Source organism: Pyxicephalus adspersus, chromosome 4, assembly GCF_032062135.1.
Source record: "Pyxicephalus adspersus chromosome 4, UCB_Pads_2.0, whole genome shotgun sequence".
NCBI classification, from domain to species: domain Eukaryota; kingdom Metazoa; phylum Chordata; class Amphibia; order Anura; family Pyxicephalidae; genus Pyxicephalus; species Pyxicephalus adspersus.
The window spans coordinates 148,749,680-148,769,111 of NC_092861.1; the positions used below are offsets into that span (position 1 = coordinate 148,749,680).

The 19,432-nt window shown below is 37.4% G+C and overlaps 1 protein-coding gene across 1 annotated transcript in view; it reads left to right on the top strand.

Moving 5' to 3' along the window:
* The window catches only part of LOC140329914 (calpain-13-like), a 37,994-nt gene extending 20,564 nt beyond the window's left edge, over positions 1-17,430 (top strand). Inside the window, exons 13-23 of the mRNA XM_072410306.1 lie at positions 2,330-2,341; positions 3,434-3,630; positions 5,215-5,236; positions 11,263-11,319; positions 11,595-11,652; positions 12,092-12,159; positions 12,285-12,353; positions 13,423-13,501; positions 14,079-14,195; positions 15,057-15,112; positions 16,051-17,430. Of these exons, the coding sequence (XP_072266407.1) occupies positions 2,330-2,341; positions 3,434-3,630; positions 5,215-5,236; positions 11,263-11,319; positions 11,595-11,652; positions 12,092-12,159; positions 12,285-12,353; positions 13,423-13,501; positions 14,079-14,195; positions 15,057-15,112; positions 16,051-16,071 (756 nt within the window). The 3' untranslated portion in view covers positions 16,072-17,430. The remainder of the gene's footprint in view (positions 1-2,329; positions 2,342-3,433; positions 3,631-5,214; positions 5,237-11,262; positions 11,320-11,594; positions 11,653-12,091; positions 12,160-12,284; positions 12,354-13,422; positions 13,502-14,078; positions 14,196-15,056; positions 15,113-16,050) is intronic.
* Positions 17,431-19,432: the final 2,002 nt, after the last annotated feature.

The window sequence follows — 19,432 nt, forward strand, 5'->3', positions numbered from 1 at the left end:
GTCGAAATAAAGAATTGTCACCATTTTAAAATGTTGTAACTATTGTCCCAAAAAATTGGACCAATTTGGTATAGGACTTTATTATTTATTGTATGGATATTCTTGAAATGTGGCAAGCTTTATAGGAGGCGCAATAGAATTATGCATTGCTGCACAGATCTAGAAGAAATGGAGAAAACACACCAAGATTTAAGTAGGAACATGAACCTCTCTCGTATTTAGATGATATTAGCTTATCCTGGAGTTTAGATCTAAATAAGGACTAGAAAATCACAGAAAATCTATATCAGTGGAAGAAAAAGTACCTTGTTGTCCCTTCCTCTACCCTTCTCCCTCAAAGCACTATACCTAATACTACAACACAGGTTCTCTTTACCTCCATGAAGTGCGTCTGGAGACAAATAAAGCTACTCAGGCCTCAGCAGAAGAATAGGACAGCTGTGACAGGGGAAACATACCGCTGATTAAACAATCTGCTTACTGACGCAGCAATCAGCCAGGAAATACAATATAGTCTCGTGTTGTGGCTAAATGTTGAATTGATTATATCGACTGCTTCTCATTGCTCAAAGCTCTTAAATTTATCGCCGGGCATTCCGCTGTGATTTGTTTCCCGCTGCCGCTAATGTGTTTACAGACTCAAGCAGCGGAACCACTGCAGCATTCAAATTATCATCAACATGTGGCCTTGAGTTATCATTATAACAAATCAGTGTCTAATATTGTCACGGTGTTTCTTCATTACAACTGGCAGAATGAACGAGTGTGCTTAACATGGGCAGCCAGTCAGCAGTTAGCCATGAGATTACTTGAGAATATATTTGGGAGAGGGTTTATGTTCCACTCTATGGGTCCAAGACAGACTCTTATTCCCTGTAATTAAAGGGAGAAATCTGCGCTTTTCTACAAAGTCGCTAGACATAATGCCGTACTTACCTGTACTATGCTCGCCTTCCTAACTCCTAACTGGAAACTAGCTCAGTAGCCTTAGGTCCTCATCCAAGAGCCCAGGGTCTCAGTTGCTGAACAATATGACTAAAATGGGATGGATTTGCTGTTCATTGCTGCTTTAACAGCTTCCACACCTAGCAAGATATGAAAATGACAGACAGGAAGGTTTTAGGCAAATAGTGAGTTATATTATTGATAAATTCTCATAATACAAGAATATTTTTCAGTGGTTCAATGACTGGTTTACAGTGTAATTGAGATTCAGACAAATAATTAGCCGTAGCGGCACTAGACAATCATCATATAATGGAGTTACCAAAAACGCAATTGGTGTCGCATACGTAGGCAGATAACTGGATGCGTTTCGCTTCTTGTAGGCTTTCTGAGTGGTGGCAGTATGTTAACGATGTTCTGGACAAATGCTTGTCAGTAAGTTTGTGGTAAATACATAGCTTTAGTATATACAAATGGAAATACCATATGTTAAAGAGGTAATCAATTCAATATATAAACTGCATAGTATAAATGCTATTAACATTGCACAGGATAGTAGAAAGACTGCTGGAAAACAATAATACATAATGTAAGTACTTTCAGCAATAATTTTGGCTGTCTGGGAGAATATATATCCCACCAGCCATATAAAACATTTATAAAATCAGACAGTGATGTGGGACAAGTGGTGTTTCAATTCATCTCAAAAGAGTTTAGTAGTGTTAAGGTCAGGACTGCTCAAGTTCCTCCACAGCAAACCTTGTCTTTATGGAGCTGTTTTTGTGCACAGGGGTGCTGGAAAAGAGCATGAATGCACCCCTGGTCACAAGATTGGGTTGTAAAAGGGTGTATCCTTCCAGGAGAAAATCAGAACTAAATCATTTGGATGGGATTTTATGGGAGTTTCCTGTATGGTACTAGGATAAGCTTTACGTAGATAGTTCTTAAGATAGGGGGCAAGCAATGTTTGTGATCATGGGAAGGGAGTAATAAGGTAAAAGGGCAGCGGCAGCTTAAGGAGATGTAAAGCGTGCACAAGGGCATTTCACCCCACAGGAGTTCCAAGTCAGTTTAGCGTGTATGTGGGGGGGGGGTCAAGTCAGTTCTATACCGGGGCCCACTGTTGACTAAGCCCGGCATTGTAAAAGGGATGCATAGAAAAAAGAGCATGACCATAGTTTACTCTGACAAACTGTGCTGTTTCCCCCTAGGTGGAGTGCCCAGGTCTTTTAGGACCCTGTCAGAGCCCCTTCAATGGTGTACATAGTATAAGTACCTAGAAGAGTGAATACCTGGACCACTCGATGAAGGATTTGATGTGCTAAGACTGTTTTTTAATGACTAGTTTTTAATTGTTTTCTTGTTTTTCTCTTTCTTTTTTAAGGTGGAATCTCAGGTATGAAGAATGTCCAAGCAATACCCAGCTAAGAGAAGTATCAGCTGTCAGAGATTGTCTGCAAACCTTATTAATAATCTTGGTCATGGGACAGTTAGTAGTAATTAGCCACATTCAACAAAGCTTGTTCTATAATGTTGTAGATGTTTCACTGCTGATCCAACTTCATGTGAATATCTGAAACATGTATAGCAGCACAAAGCAGAAAAACCAACCATACTTATAAGAAAAAATGCCCTCAAACTTTATCCAGCTGGCTTAGTAGGATTTTTTTTTAATCCTATCATAGCATATTAGATCATTTTTTAAAGGTTTTGCATTTGTGGATGAGCAGCAGGTTTAAGGTCCGACGGTTGCAAGGTGATTTTTCAGTTCAAGGTGATGGCTGATGAAATGAATCTCCTAAAGAGCCCTTATTTCTTAGATCCCCAATGTGGGTCTGCCTTTTCTTCAAATAAGCCTCAGTCTTTTTAACAATCAAAGTTTATTATTTGTTTTAACTACAAGTTCACCATAATGTGACCCCCATATAAAATTTGCCAAAATAATTTTTCTGCTAAAAGAAAATTACTTACCTCTCCTGCAGTTTAAGCTGCTGAACTCTCCCATTTGGATGATAGGGAATGCTCCCTCAATGAATGTCAAGGAACAGGAGTGTTAATCTGGTTCCCTGAAGGTTTTCCTCCTGTCAACTTCCAAGAAGTGTTGGTTTGCCAAAGGACAATATCTCTCTGGCATTCAATGGCTTTAACCACAAAATAGGGAAATATTGATAATGTGCTTTGGAAAGGAGAACAATTTAACAAAATTCATATTCACCATAGGATTACTTGAACTCTTTTCTTTGGGCAAAAACAAAACATGTGATGAACATTCATGCATTCACCATTGTTCTCCTTAGTTTGTATCTTTTTGAGTTCCATAATGTGAAATTAATTTATAGTGTAATACCAGCAATGCAACAATGAAACACTTTTTTAGTGAAATTCAATTATCATCTAATGCAGTTAAGTCTTTACAACTTCTTGAAAGTATGTTTATTGGTTTATGTTTATTTTTTGTAAAGATTGTCTTCTCATTTCTCAATTCCAGGACACAAGTGAGCCTCTTCCACCTTCGTTCTTCAATCGGGAGAGACTCCCAAAGTTGGAGGCTTGTAGACAGCGTGACATTACAATGGGCTGCGGGCTGGCAGCAGGGAAATATGTGGTTGTCCCATATACAACGGAGAGAGAAAAGGAGGCTACGTTTCTGCTACAGATATTCCTGAGGAGCAAAGACTGTGTAATGTAAATATGAAAATGTTTTTTTTTTTTTATCTATGTTAAATTTTAGAAATCTTTGCAACTTGTACAAGAAAAAGAAGCTGTCACCAGAACAGAAAGGAACAACTGAACACTTCCGGGCCAAATTCTTTTTTCTAACTGTTTGTGTCCCATTAGGGTAATTTTCATTTTTGTTCTAAACTCAGCATGAAGTGGGAGGAAAGCTCATAAAAGTGAAGAAAATTCAAGTGGAACCTTACTAAAGTCTATGGGACATAAGTCTTGTACCTATAGTATTGAAGGTTCAAAGAATTGTTTATCTTTTATGTTAAAGTTCATAGGCTTGTCTTTTACGATTAAATACCCCAAGAACATTCCTTCCAGCAAATATACTTTGACGTTTTTTGAATCCGAAGTTCAGGTGGATCATTATTGAAATCTATGGGGCATAAATCTTCTACTTTGACAATAAAATATTCTTTGGGTGGTTCCTCTTCTGAGATAAAGTTCTTCTAAAGGCGTTTTCTTTATGATTGACTATCCCAAGAACATTCCATCTAGCAAATGTTCTTTGAAGTTTTTTGTCCAATCCAAAGTTCAGGTGGAAGCTTATTGAAGTCTATTGGACTTGAATCTACTTGGACAATTGAATGTTCTTGGGCTGTTTTCTCTTCTGAGATAATGTTCTTGGTGATTCATTTAGGATTGAATACCCCAAGAAAATCCCATCCAGCAAAAGTTCTTTAAAGTTTGATAAATTCAAGGTTGAAGTGGAACCCTATTGATGTATATAGGACATAAATCCTGTACTTAGAGGATCTAAGGTTCTTATGGTTGTTCCTCTTCTGAGTTCATGTGCTTAGGATTTTTTCCTTTTAGATTGAATACCACAAGAACATTCCATGCAGCAAATATTCTTTGAAGTTTGTTGAGTTGAAGTTCAGATAGAACCCTATTGAAGGCTACCGGAAATAAATTTACTTGGACAATAGATAATAATAATAATAGATAGGACAATGTTCTTGGGGTGGTTTCTCTTCTGAGTTAATGTTCTTTGGCTATTCTTTAAAGTTTTTATACCCAAAAACATTCCATCCAGATGGTAAAAAAAATGTTGGCAAGGGTTCCATACTTATCTTGCTCTATCCCCTCCTAAAAGAAAAAAAAAATGTCATTAGATTTAAAAGTGGACCTAAGACCCCTAATCCCTGACGCCAAGTCTAACAAAACATAACTTCTAATCTTAAATCTTGAGAAGAACTCTGCCATGTAGTCACCTTCTGCTGCATTAGAAGCAGCTGAACCTCTAAAGGCCCTCTACTAAGGATTTCCTGTTCGTGGTGTGTGTGTATACACCCGTGCCTAGGCATAGACACACCCCCATTTGCCATGTGACAATGATCATCCCTAGTGATAGGTCAGCCAGACACCAATCACTGTGTAGGATGCTGATGCCCAATGTACCAGTATTTTTTTTTTATATTCCATTTTGCTTTAACAAAAAATTGTTTGTGAATCATTATTTTTGCAACTCTCCACAAGTTATATATGTTTTCTTAGTTAATTATTTTTTCCATTTTTTTCTCTTTTTTAATCTTCTCGTTTCAGTGAGCTGAGCTCAGTAGAAAAGGTATGTATGACTAAGCTCATTACTGTGTAATTGTAATACCCTGCTGGCATTCAATTCCATAACTAAAAGATTGCAATTATATTTTATTTGAGATTCTCCCAGAATGATAAATAATTCATTGTCGGCAAACATTCTACAACATCATCAAAGAGAACTGTAGATTTCAGTAAAACACACAAATTTAATGAGATGACACAGGATGTCTCTAAAATTTTTTCTCTATTTTATTTTTTTTTACATTTTGGAAATAAACAAGCTTATGCACACTGTGTAACTCATGAATGTTGCCTCTGAACTCTCAATGTAAGTTACATTCATTCTCTAACTATGAGTGAGAAAAGTTCAGGAAAGCTGAATTTGTGCCCAGGTTACCAAAATTTTCCCTATGTTTGTCTTAACAGAAAGAATAAAATTTTCCTTTTTTAAGCTGACAATAGGATGTGTAAAAAATCACAATTAAACAGAAAGAAAAACTTTATTCCAAACCTAATGTAGTCTTTAAAGACCAACTTAAACATTCACTTCTCATTCCTTGATTTCAAGACATTTTGCTGAAATGGCAAAATTTTACCAAAATTTTGGTGATGCGTTATCAATTTTCAATATCCATATCAACAACCCCTACTGTTGTTGATATGTTCATGTAGAACTAAACCAGTTTAGTTCCTACACCAGTAAACCCTCAAATGGACCCAATCAATTTTTACATTCCTTCCATGGGCCTTTTATTCAGCCATAACTTTGTCATCATCTAGAACATGCTTAGGATAAATGACGAGTTTTCCATTTAAAAATCAGTACAAATCAGTACAAATTTTCAGTTTGGGGTTTGGAAATAACAATTGTTCAATCACTTTCATATTTGTCTCAGGGACACGCACCTCAGCCATATGGAAATGTCTTTACTCTCTCTGCCAATAAGGTATCAGTCGTGTTTAGTATAATCTTCATAATTTGTATATAAAACCAGATGTACCTTTAGGTAAGCGTAAGATTATAAATGGTGAAGAATCAAGTTCTTACTTTACAGACATCAGTCAAACATTTAATTGTTCATTCCTATAATAAGTGATCATTAAATACAAGCTTATATTGGAAAACATTTATAGAGGTTCAGTAATACAATAATCTATTTGTAATTATGATGTATATATAAAAATATCCCCACATCCCACTTTCATGGTTCCAAACAGATATCTCCATAAAATATAAATAAGGACATTATGGGTAGTGTTGGTCGAATATCTCACTATTCGATTAGACAGCTATTTGATCGAATAGGGGAATATGGTTTGGGTGATCGAATGTCGAATTTGAACATCATTAAAGTCAATGGTGGGAAAATTTGGGGTTTTTTTCAGGACTGTGATAAACTGCAAGAGTGATCTGGGGAGCAGAGCTGACAGCTCCGCTCCCCTGATTGCTCTTGCAGCCCATTACTAGTTGTATGTGTTCTTGGATAAAGTTTCTCTATCCAAGAACACAGGAGTCCTGTGTTCCTGGATAGGGAAACTCTATCCAGGAATAGGGATAGTGCTCCCTAATTGGCTAAGGAAAGCTTTTCTCAGCTAATCAGAGAGCACTAGAGGTTTTGAATAAGGAGACTTGTCCCCATTTAACATCTAGTGCCGGGTATCGCACACTGTTCTCAATTAAGAAGATCCCCTTGAGAAGATCCCCGGCACTAGAGGCTAAATAGGGACAATTCTACCCATTCATTCACCTCTAGAGCTCTGCGATTGGCTGGGGAAAGGAAAATCCTGATGACGCTTGAGCTGTCATCAGGGTTTACCTTTCCTCAGCCAATCACAGAGCAGCAGAGGTGATGAATGGGGAGACTTGTCCTCATTTAACCTCTAGTGCCCGGGGATCCCACAGTCACAGGAGGATTCCCATGGCTGTTTTTTTACACACGAATTTGCTCCATGTTTTTGGGTCAGATCTATCCAAATCCCAACAGCCATATTCAGGTGGAATATAAAGACAACCCGAATTCGAACACCAACACTAATTATGGGTATTCCATGATTCAATTAAAATAAATAAAAACAATATAAGCTTGTATTTAATAGAATCTGTTTGATCAGTTTCCTACAAAATCAATATTAACAATCTTCTGATTTTTTTTTCTTTTCCGGGGTGTGCTTTTATTTCTCAAAACTCATCTAAAAAAACTTGTAGAGCTCTTATCAGTTTTTACACCTGTAAACCTTTTATGGACCCAAACAATCTTTTCATTTCTCCTAATCAAAATCTGGTCTGTCAATCAAAATTTAGTACAATTTTCCATTTTTGTTCACCCACTTTCATATTTGTCTCAGGAACACGCATCTCAGTCAAGTGGAAATGTCCTTACTTTCTCCAATAAGGTATCAGTCATGTTTAGTATATTCTTCATACATTGTACCATTTTAGTTTAAAATGTCTAAGCCTATAAAGGAAGAATCGGGTTTTTCCTGCTCAGACATAACTCATATATTTTTATTCATCAAATGAACAAAGAGTCATCATTACATACATGATCATGTTTAAATTACATTATTAGAGGTTCAGCAATGCAATGATTCCTTCACAGTCTTGTGAAGTTAGCAGGAGACTGTAGCGCTTCAGTACAGTCTGTTTATTTAGGCACAGGCATACATTTAATAGCTTTCATTCAGCTATAAGCAAACACAAAACAGCTTAGATCAGCAATAAGTCCCACAGGTAAATATACAGTCCTGCTGCCACAAGCATCTATATCAGGTGGTCATCATGGGTAGCCAAGGGTTTTCGTATCTGTAGTTTGTCCTTCAGAAACAGGGAACTGCCTTATACTGTTGGTTCCACTCTCAGACTGAGACACCCATCAGGCGTATTGGTCCCACGGACCTAAACATTGGGAGACCTCCTGGGCTCTTCCATACCACACTCAGCCTTTCTACCTGAACCTACTGGACTCAGGCTACAACTCCCCAGATTCAAAAGCAGATGCCTTTTGATTATCAATGACCAGGTGCTCCAGCGCAATTCCCAATTTCTGGCCTGGAAAAAGGAAGAAGTGCCTCGTCCAACCATTCCTTCCTCGATGCTCCAAGTCTGGATCCCAAATAACGATCCGCATTTCTGGAGCACAACATTTACTGGCAACCTTTTCCAGGCCCATTATCCTCTTTTACAGGTAAAATTGACAAAAACACTTTGTGATCACCTCCAAGCCTGGCCTTCTTCATCAAATAAAAAATCGGACTTGATGGGTTTTCCAAGATACAGATCAAATCAAATAAAACACACAAAAAACTATTGGCTTATATATGCCATAATCCATTTGATCTGTGTCCTGATCAACTGCTAAAGTCTCATTTTATTTTATAAAAAAAAAAACAGTTTGGAACTTAATTATTATACACATTAGCACAAGAGGATAAGGACCAGTAAGGCATTGTCCTCCATGAGAAAGAGTACTCGTATGCTCCAATGATGGAAATTCTGCTTCATTCTGTGTATGGATGTAATATTAGAGAAAGTCAGTTTTTCACCAGAAGGAAAAAAATTGAAATAATAACTGAGCAATTCAACTACCCATCAATTACCTACAACGAATGACCCATCATTTATCCATAGTCTTCAAAATTATAAAATAATAAAATTTGTCAGTTTAAACTTTTCTTTTAAAATAAATACCAATGCTTTAAATTACCAAATTACACTCTGTTGGAATTGAATTGAAAGTTAAAAAGTGTGAAGTTTCCATAGAACATTTACTAGACCCTTAACCCCCCTAGCGTTCTAATTCTGTCATTTTTTGATGCAAAAAGTGATCCTATTTTTTTTGCGTAGAAATGTTTGTTTATATTGTGGGCCTGTAATTCTTAGGATTAACTCCCGGGTATAATTATTATATTTATTTATTATATTAGCTAATTTATAAAATAATACATAATTATAAATCATTATTATAAAAAATAATGAAATATTAGCCCAAAACAATGTAATTTAAAAAAAAAAAAAATTTTTAGCAAAAATTTCTTACTGAAATTTTCCAAACAAGGGTGCAATATTATTGATAAATAATAATATAAATTATTTGCAGATTTTAGAAAAAAAAATTTTACTTCAATTCAGGAAGTGATCAAAAAGTCATTAAAAGGTCAAATCAAGGTCAGGGCTAATAGCGTGCAAAATGTAAATCAGGGCACTGGGCAATGATGCTTGGTGCACTACAATATGTATGTATACTTTTATTATATGTTTTGATGTGTTTTTACTGTAAAAAAAAAATTTAAAAGCAGATTACATAGTATTCTGCTTTTAAATTTCCCGCTCCCAGATATCATCACTCCACCGCATCACCCGGAAGATGTCACACATATTGCCGGGTGATGCCGTGGGGATGTCTCCGCCCTGCTCATTCCCCTGCTCGCATCTCCCGGAGGCTGATCTCCGGGTGATGCGAGCAGGAGAGTGAGCAGCGGGGACATCATCCCCTACTCCCGGAGGCTGATCTGGAGATCATCACAGCGGGATCGTGAGATCGCCGCTGGAGCGCGGGGATAAGGTAAGAGGGACCCTCAAAGGTACCCCGAGTGTGACTCGGGATTACCGCTTTTTGCAATTTTTCCCACCCCGAGTCACACTCGGGAATACCGCTAGGGGGGTTAAATGGCAGATTACATGTACTGGAATATTAGCACTTTACTGGGTCAGGATCAAATTTGGTCAAAACTTCCCTGTGCTTTTTCTGCAGTGCATTTGATCTGTGATTTAGAAATGAGAACGGTCTATTTGGTCATTGTTGGGTCCTATGATTGACACCTGTGTTAAGATGTAAGATGTTAAGAATGGAAACATATCTTGTTATTAGTCTGTGTAACATGAAGTTCATCAATGGGTTGCCATGTTGGTGTGTGTTAAATTGCTTTGGAATGCACATTGAAAAATTGGCAATCCATGTTAATGGGCATTGACATATTTTTGAACCATTTCCATTTGGTAATTGGAAAATGTATTGAGGGAAAGAAATGTAGAGGTTTCAAATAATTTGGACTGGTTTCAGCGGAATTGTTAACGTGGAAGAATTCCACCACAGAATCATTTCTGCACAAATGAGTTGCTTATTCCTAAATCTAAAAGCCCAAAAACATATCTTTCAGAAAAAAGTAAATACTAAGTAGTAACTTAGCTTTCCTTCCATCGTGCCATGGAGATCAGGGCTGCAGTTGCCTGAAATTACCGCACTGGGGTCTTGTCTCTGCTCTCTTTCCACTTGGCCAAGTACAAAACTCTGGCCATGCTTATGTGAATGGCTAAGTGGAGAGGGGTAAGAAGAGACGTAAACAGGACTGCAGGTATTGGCGATGAGTATGGCAGCCGTACTGGGAGACGTAAGACCCAACTTTTTCGTAGACAAACATATTACAGGTGTAGTTAGTCAGGATGAACACGACAAAAAAATTCAACTACAGGTTGCCAATCAAAAATCGGGCAACCTACGGACCTGAGGTGTGGTGGATTTTCGAAAATCTCGGATTTTTTTTAAACTCACCTCCACACACAGGGCAGCCTTCCTCTAGCAGCACCCATGAACATCTGGCACAGTTCCGGAGAGCAGGCAGCAGGGACGCCTCAACGTGTATTTAGTGTAGTAAGCAAGACCTAACAACTGTTTCTGCAGAACAGCGCCATTAAAACATCAGTGGCCAAACAGTGTACTTCAGTCCCTGTATTGAAAATGCGATTCACACTGGGAAACTGAAAGTACCGGAATATCGATGGCCGGATTTTCGATTGTCAACCTGTACTAGGAGAATAAATAAACATACTAGAAAAGCTGAATGTTCCAGATATAACCACATAATAATAGCTGATCCAGAAGAAGGTTAAAATATCCTTATAAAACATGGTTCAATTAAATCCAATATTAGTTACTCTTATATTCCCCAGATCAACAATACAGTAAAATGATTCTGCCCAGGTTATCATAGCCCTAATCATTTTGTAGTTTGACAAGAAAATATTTGACAGATATTTTACCTCTTCCATTTTAGTCCCTGGAACATGAAACTAAACCTCAAGAAATTGTTTTCAGACGTTATGCTACAAAGGTAACTATTACAGTCAAAGTTTTTCATCATTTGTAAAATATTTTGATGTAATCATTAGGGGATGAATGAAAGATTCATTTTATTCATTCATTCATTAACGTTCGGAAGATTTCCTTTGGGATTGATTTTTAAAACTATCTGCAGTACTAATGGAAGTTGTTTTACAGGTTACATGGCAGGCATTCTTTTTTGGATAGCTATCAGTTGCTTGAATATTGCTAAGATTCTTGTGAGCTAAAATTAATTTATCATTTTTTTGTTTATTATAAAACCAGGGGGTGATATTGAACGCTTGGGATCTACAGAGGTGTCTGAATGAAGTGTTTATAAAAGGTGAGTCTATTTCAGGTGAATCTGTTGGTGAGCTTTCAAAAACAAAAAAAAAAAAAAAGGAATCCAGAGGCTCTCATAAACATAATCCTCTATTAGCAATTGCTACATAGTAAAGTGGATAAAAGTTTCTGACGCGTTTCGCCTGTGTATTATGCACTTTATCATGGCTTAATATAGACAAAGGGAAAAAGCAAACAGGATGGGAAAAAGAAAAATAAGCTTAGATATTGTAATAAAAAAGATACAAAGAGTGGAAAGAGAGAGGGAGGGCAACAAAGACATTAAGAGGAGGGCAGGACAGATGGAAGGCAAAATGTGATAATAAAAGGAATACTGATAGAGAGCAGAGACATGATCAGTCTGTCCAATTAAAGGCTTTGGGAAAAAAACAGTCATTTAAGTGTAAATTTGTAAATTTCATTTTTCTCCTTGTTTGTAGAATTCCCATACCCATACGGAGTACAATTCACAATTGATGGCAGTCGCGGATTGCTGGCATCCATGGATGTATCCTTTATACAATCACTTCTTCTTCTTACAAGAGCAGGTGGAGCACATAGAACCTCCTCTGCCTCCATCCTATCACATTGTACAAGAAGCTTGAATAACATTTCCCTTAACTTTCACCCCAGCCCGCTGGCAAAGGAAAGCTTGAACTGGAGAACTTTTGTCACTTGTGGAGATATCTAACCCAGTTTAAGGTGAAAATATCATATGTAATAAAGTGTATGTAAACCTGGGCATTTTAAATAATAAGTAGTTCATTTTCCACATTTTAATGTACTTTAGGTGCGGCTAACTTTGTTATATTTGCAGACAAATAGCTAGTAAGGTCCTCCAACAACTCCTCAGAGCCCTATGCTTTAAACATGAAAGCAATTGTTGAGGATGAGAAGCTTCAGAGGCAAGATCACTGATAAGGACAAAAAAATTATCCTGGAAAAGTGCAAGTCATATTTTGGGTGGAAAAAATGACAAATATTAACAGTGGAAACATGTCCCAAATATTGTTTTTTACATTTACAGTTATTTTTATGTAATATTCCAAATGGAAGTAAATAGGGGGCGAAGACTTATTAGTTAAAGTTGGCTGTCTCAAAGCACAGTCATGAACAGAATTGTAAGAATTTAACAATCCCATTAGGAGGTTTATATTATTAATCCCAGTTCTTTTAATGGTTTCTTGTTTGTTCTCTTATTTAGGTTATAAAAGAAAAAAAAATGCTAAATTAAATCCAATGCCAGGGATTATTTGCGCTGGAAGTAGGATGATACATACATTGGAAAACAATCTGTTTTTGTCACAAGTCAATTGGTACTATTTCTTTAAACGTGACACTTTTATTCATTTGGAGATATGATTTTATAAAGCCTATTGGGGTTTATTTTTAAATGAGTAAATCTGAAAATCCCTGAAGTATTCCCAAATGGAGAAATTTACTGGCAGTAATAGATTCCAGGGAATGGCAGGTTTACAGCTTTATAAATTGGCATTGTGTTTTAAAGAGGGAAAGAAAGAAAGAAAGAAAGAAAGAAAGAAAGAAAGAAAGAAAGAAAGAAAGAAAGAAAGAAAGAAAGAAAGAAAGAAAGAAAGATTTATAAAATGGGATAAAATGATAACATGAGTCAGTTTTTAACCATTTACAAATGCTGCAAAATACAGATCAGGGCAGTGGCTGTATTATTCACCATGGTATAAGTACGGTGAATGTTAATAAAGCCTGAATTTCCCCCCTGAAGCCCTTATACCAATTCTTTTGTGTCTTTCAGAATATATTTGCTGACATTGATAGCCAACGCTGCGGTTTCCTAAATTCGATGGAACTTCGTAAAGCAGTGAATCGAGCAGGTATGGTTTGGACTTGGTCCCTCTACCTAATTTTACAAAGTTAATTTCTCTTTTTTCAGTAATCATGAAGTTTTGTCTAATGTCTCAGCTCGACCTCTAAAGTCACATGGTATCTTTCTTGTTTCTCCCCCCACGTGAATCCCCTGCTGCAAAATGTAGGCCGCCAATACTGATTGTGAATATAGAAGTTACAAAAAAATTACTTTATGGTTAACATTGCTACAATTATTCAATGTTCACCTTACAAATGTGCTATAATTCCTTTTTTAAATGATTCTTTTATAGATGAAAGGTCAGTTATAATAGAACAATCAGATCTGTACAAAAAGCAGGAAGATGATAAAAGCTGAATTGAATGAAAGGTATAAAATGTTTTAAGCTAAGCTCTGAGCAGGTCCATGACACCCTGACCCATGGTATATCTATATCTACTTGGCTTAATGATGTTGGCTGTCATTCAACTTGAATGGCTGAGGACATCTAGTGTTGAAAATCGGTTAATGCACAAGACAGTGCTGCATAGGAGGTGAAGATTGCATCCATTTTTGTTAAAATTGATACATTGTGTTCCATTCAGGATTAAACATCAGCAATGATCTGCTGAATCGGATGGTTGCTCGGTTTGGGGATTATGAAGAAAAAGTAAATTTTGTAGACTATCTGCTGTGTATGGCGCGACTAAAAGCTGCTTCAAGTAAGTTGTGTTTGAAATTAAATTTGCTCTATCTATATTTATTCCTTCATATTTTGGCAATTTGGAATAAAAGCTCCTATGTAGTGCCTTTACTAGGTATCTCCAAAGAATTATACTTATGTTTCTAGATAAAGGCAGCCCAGTCCTTGAATGTCTTTCTGTAAACCAACTTTCTGGTTTTAGCCACTCAACCCTTCCCTGGTCTCAGGTTTGTTGTTGGCTCATGTCTGAGTCTATAGAAGGTGGTGATGCATGAGACTACATATGAGGGTTCTAATGGGGACTATCAGGCACAGATAATTCTCCCCTCACCCAACATGTTGCTCCTCTGTTGATAAAATGTCATTTATTTCCACTTTTCCCTCTGTAAGCCAGTAGTTTAGAGCTCTGAGCTATTTCTACTCTTGTCTATGGTACTAATAAACCTCATGAGGGTCCCATGGTCATTATTTTCTTTGTAGACATTGCTGTCTTGCTCTGCATTGGTGTCCTACAATCTCATCCTTGCATGGGTTTTCATGGTACAACATTTCAAAGATACAATATAAATGCACGGCCAGAGAGTCTGGGGCTATTCACCAAAAAGCTGAAACCCAAAGAAGGGAGTTCACTGGCACTTAAATGATTGCAAAATCAAAAAGTTTGAAAACATATTAAAACTCAACAAAAACTTTTATGGTTGATCAGAATAGGTATCAATAAAACATTGAACATGAAGCTAAGAGGATTATGGTTTCAAAGGTTGGGTCTAATATTCAGTTCTACATTTGAAAGATTAATCACATCCACATTTAGATAACATAATCAGGATTATTATAATATTATTGATTCGCTAATTATGTTTCCTCTGGACATTTGCAGAAACCTTTATGATGCTAACGGACAATGGAAAAGGCGTTTACATTAATCAGGAAAAGGTATGAGCTAATTGTTGTATGAGTGTCACTGGGAGTCCAAACCAGACTACAGAGCAAGAAATGTCATTTCTGAATATCTGCTCTGTGTTTGTTGAAAGGTTATAGTTGGCCATGTGCAATTAATTCAAAAAGGTTCAATTTCTTTCTTACTTTTAACCAATTGCCAGTCCCAAAAAGCAGCAAATGAATGGGTGCAGCCCACCAACACCAATCTCTGTCCACCGGGGAAATTATCTAAAGCCGAATCCAAATGACTTCCAAAGGGCCCTACAATATTTTTTAGCAAGTCCCAGACTGAAAGATAAATATGTAACAAGTGGCCATGGCACATGTAAAGTTGTCAAAGAAAGGCAATGTGTACTATGCTGCAAATTCATGACTGAACTATGTGCTTTGACTGTTGACATTAGAATGCAAGAGACTTTCGGTGAACCGCACAAAATACAACAGCCCAAGCAGGTTTTGCATTAGATAAACATCATTTTTGTTTCAATATAACTAATGCACTGCTAACTAAAACTGACTAACAACTAGCAGAAATGTGAGATTGTGTGCAATAGAATTGGAATGTTTTTTTTTTTTTTTTTTTTTTTTTTTTTTTTGGGGGGGGGGGCAAAATTCTTTTTCTAGATCACACCTGATAGAGCTCAATTTTAGTCGGTAAGTTTTTTGGTAACAAAAATTTGCAACCCGGATATGAATGCAGCTGATCCTCTGCATGGTTATGGTTGACCCTAAGGTGACCATCTAGCCATTAAACGCACCACAAAAGACCCCTTCCTCAAATTCAAGCAAACAGAGCAATACTTGGAATTAATCAGATGTCTTCACCTTGACTAATTCTGCAGATCACCATCATTTATTGATTATGGAGGTTTGTTGGTTATGTTTTATCCTGACATTAGGTCCGAAATTTTCATTATTTTCTTTATTTCCAGTGGATGATGCTGATGTTTTGAAAATTACCAAGTGGACAACTTCCATCTGTCACAAAGAATCTTAAACAAGACTAAGCCCAGCCAGAATTTATAAAAAGTCCTGACATCTCAAGCAAGACACCCTGGATTATATTATTGTAGAGAAAGCCGAGACTGTCATGAGAAGAAACCATGAATAATAATGGTGTTATGGCTTAAAATAGTTTGTGTTCATTGGATATTGGTTGTGAGCTCAGAGATCAGACAGGCAAATGAATAACCCCTTACTTATAAGGAATTGATTAGGTAGGACAAAAGCTCCTTAGGGGTGATAGAATTTTTATGCATAAAAACTTTAAGGCTTGCTTAAATGAACTAGTAGAAAAATCTGTGTGTTCTGAAGGCAATGGGACAACAGTTGAGTGTGGAGCCATGATTTTACAGTCAGTATTAGATGAGATCTCTTCCTTCCTTCCATTCTTCTCTCTCTTCTCTTTTCTCTCTTCCCTCCTTTAACCCATTTCTCCATTCTCTTCTTAGCTCAATCCCTTTCTCTTTTTTTTCATTCCACTCCCCTCCCATCTCCTCTTTTCTTCCTCCATCGCTTCCTTCCTTCTCTACTGTCTTTCCACCCCCTTCTCTTCTTTCCTTCCTCCCTTCTCTCATTTTTCCATCCCTTCATCCCTTGCTTCTTTCCTCCTTCCTTTCCTCCATTCCCTACTCTCTCCCTCCATTCTCCTCTTTCTCTCCCAATCCCTCCCTTCTCCTCTTTTCTCCCTCCCTTACTCCCTACCTCCCTTCTTTTCCTTCTTCCATTTCCTCCTTTTTTTACTCTTTACGTCTCTTCTTACCTTCCTCTATTCTCCTCTTTCTCTCTCCCTCCTTCCATACTCTTCTTCTTTCCTTTCCTTCCGCCCTCCTCGCCTTCACCTCCTATTTTCCTTCTCTTCTTTCCTTTTTTTTCAGAGGTGTACATATGGGATTTTCTTTTTCCAGACATTGCATAATATTTTTGTTTGTTTAACTTATAACTTGAATTACAAGAAGTTTCCTTTATTTTCTTGCACTGAGTCACTGAATCGGGAGAAGCCGCTATCACATGACCAGCAGTGACTTCATATAGGTATTCTACAAAGTGTTTTTCTGATTTTTCGTAAGATCCAGTTGTATGACTTAGTCATATTGATCCCTGCAGTAAAAGTGGTTATCCATTAATCAGTGATCTTCTCACACCCATAAGATATCTCACCTGTGAACTTTCTTGTATTTACATACATTTTGAATCATCAACCCATCATCTACCTTCTTTTTATACCCCACCTCCAACATCACAAGCAATAAGAAAGGAAAAATGAATGTAAAATAAACTATTGTATTTGAAATTAAAATATATATGTTGATTATAAAAGTCATTCAGAATTTTTTTTGGTTTCTTTATGGAGTAGAAATGGTGATAATGTTTACCAGAATTCATCTTCCTAGCCTAGATTATGGTTAGGACTTATTTCAGTTTGATCAGTTGGAATATCTACCAACATTTTAACTACATCTGTCTATGTAGGTCATCAAATTTGAAGCCATCAAAAGTGCAGCCCCTGACATTAAATTCAAAACTACAGAAGTTAGAAACTGTCAGAAACTAAAATCTTGTAGTGGGAGATGGTCAGAGACTACGAGTATGATACAAGAGATGGTTAGAGACTGCAAACATGTAGGAAATTCAGGGATCAGAATTATATGCTAGGGCTGAGCCAAACCAACTGCTGGACAGCTGTCATCAGCCTACTAAATCCGTCAAAGTTATGGCCTTTGCAACGCTAAGTCGCAGGTTTGAGTCCCGGTCAGGACATTATCTATATAGAGTTTGCATTTCTCCACGTGTTTGCATGGGTTTCCTTCAGGTACTCTGAATTCTTCCACCTTCCAAAAAAATATTTAGTGAGGTAAATTGGCCTTAAAATGTCATCTACAATGGTAGGGATATTCGATTGTGAACCCCTTTGATGGACTTTGTAATGAGCTCCATAATATGTTGGCACTATATACAATAAATACCAGATAATAGTGGTGGTTGGGTAGTCCAAATCAGAGGTGATTCCAACTCATATTAGAGCTATTCTAACCTTGGATCACAAATTGAGCAACCCATGTTCCAATCCAAAATTAACATACTTGCCATTGAAAGGTAACGTGGCGCTTATCAAATCCGGCTTCTGGACCACGACAGCATTCTATTTCTGGTCCAGCAGCCTACTATACCTGTCAATGTTATGTCACATTGGCTGTTGGACAATGTCAGCTGTCATCGCTTTAATAGGACTCAATCCATCCGGCTGCTGGGCACTGACTGCCATCATCATCTGGTGGATGGATTGGATGAGCCACCATTGGCAGGTATAGTACAGCTCATTAAAAGAGTACTAATTCCAATTTACGATTTCTAAATCCAGACAGATTTCTAAACTGATCTGACCAGATTCATTCACAGTCCAAATTTTTGTGTTCTGAGCACCTCCAGCCATAAAGTGCTATTTCTTTCTCCAGACCTAAGCACTACAGGATTTACAATGGCTTGGATAAGTGAGAACCTTCACAGAGTTCCTCAAATGTATTTCTCAGTCTCTACCTGTTAAAGAAGAAAAACCTCTTCTTATACTTGAGTCATTGTTTGATGTTTCTCGTCTAACCTCTCTCTGCTATCTGCAGGCAGTGGTAGTGGGTGGACTGAGCACACACCTTGAGGTTACCTGTAAAAAATAGAAATTTATCATAACGTCACAGCGGGTCATCCGTATCGCACTTCAGCTGTGACACATCCGCCTTCCCTAGATAACCCAGCAAGTCCTGCCACTTGTTCTATTTCTGTCAGTTCCACTTAAATTAGCATTGAAGTTCCTTTTACAAGTCACTGCTGTGTTCCAGCTGCTGAACTTGTTTGACAATGGCTTTAAATACCAAACAGAATCCTCAATACTGGAAGCTAAAGGATTTATATCAGACTGAGGCGGAATAATGAAGACTTCAGGTATTAGGCTGGTGTTATCTTAGTGTACCCCTCACTTATATATATTGGGTCAGTGCCAAACCCAGAATGTCAATGTTTGGGTAAATCTTTATGACTGTCTCATTTTTTTCTTGCAGACTTTGATAGCTAGATTTCTACAAGAATATCTGCTGAGCACAATATGAGGGGTTCACACCTTTCCTGTTGCGAGTTCCTGAATCTGTACACCTGCTGTGCTTAATATGAAGGTCTCTGCCATCTATGCACTGGGTCAGGGACCTGTACACATTCTGTACCCATTAAAGGGGAATCCCATTCTCCCAGCACTAAGTTCTTGGATCTGAACACCTGCTGTGCACATTATGAGGGGTACCAAAAACTAAATGCTGAGTTTCCAGG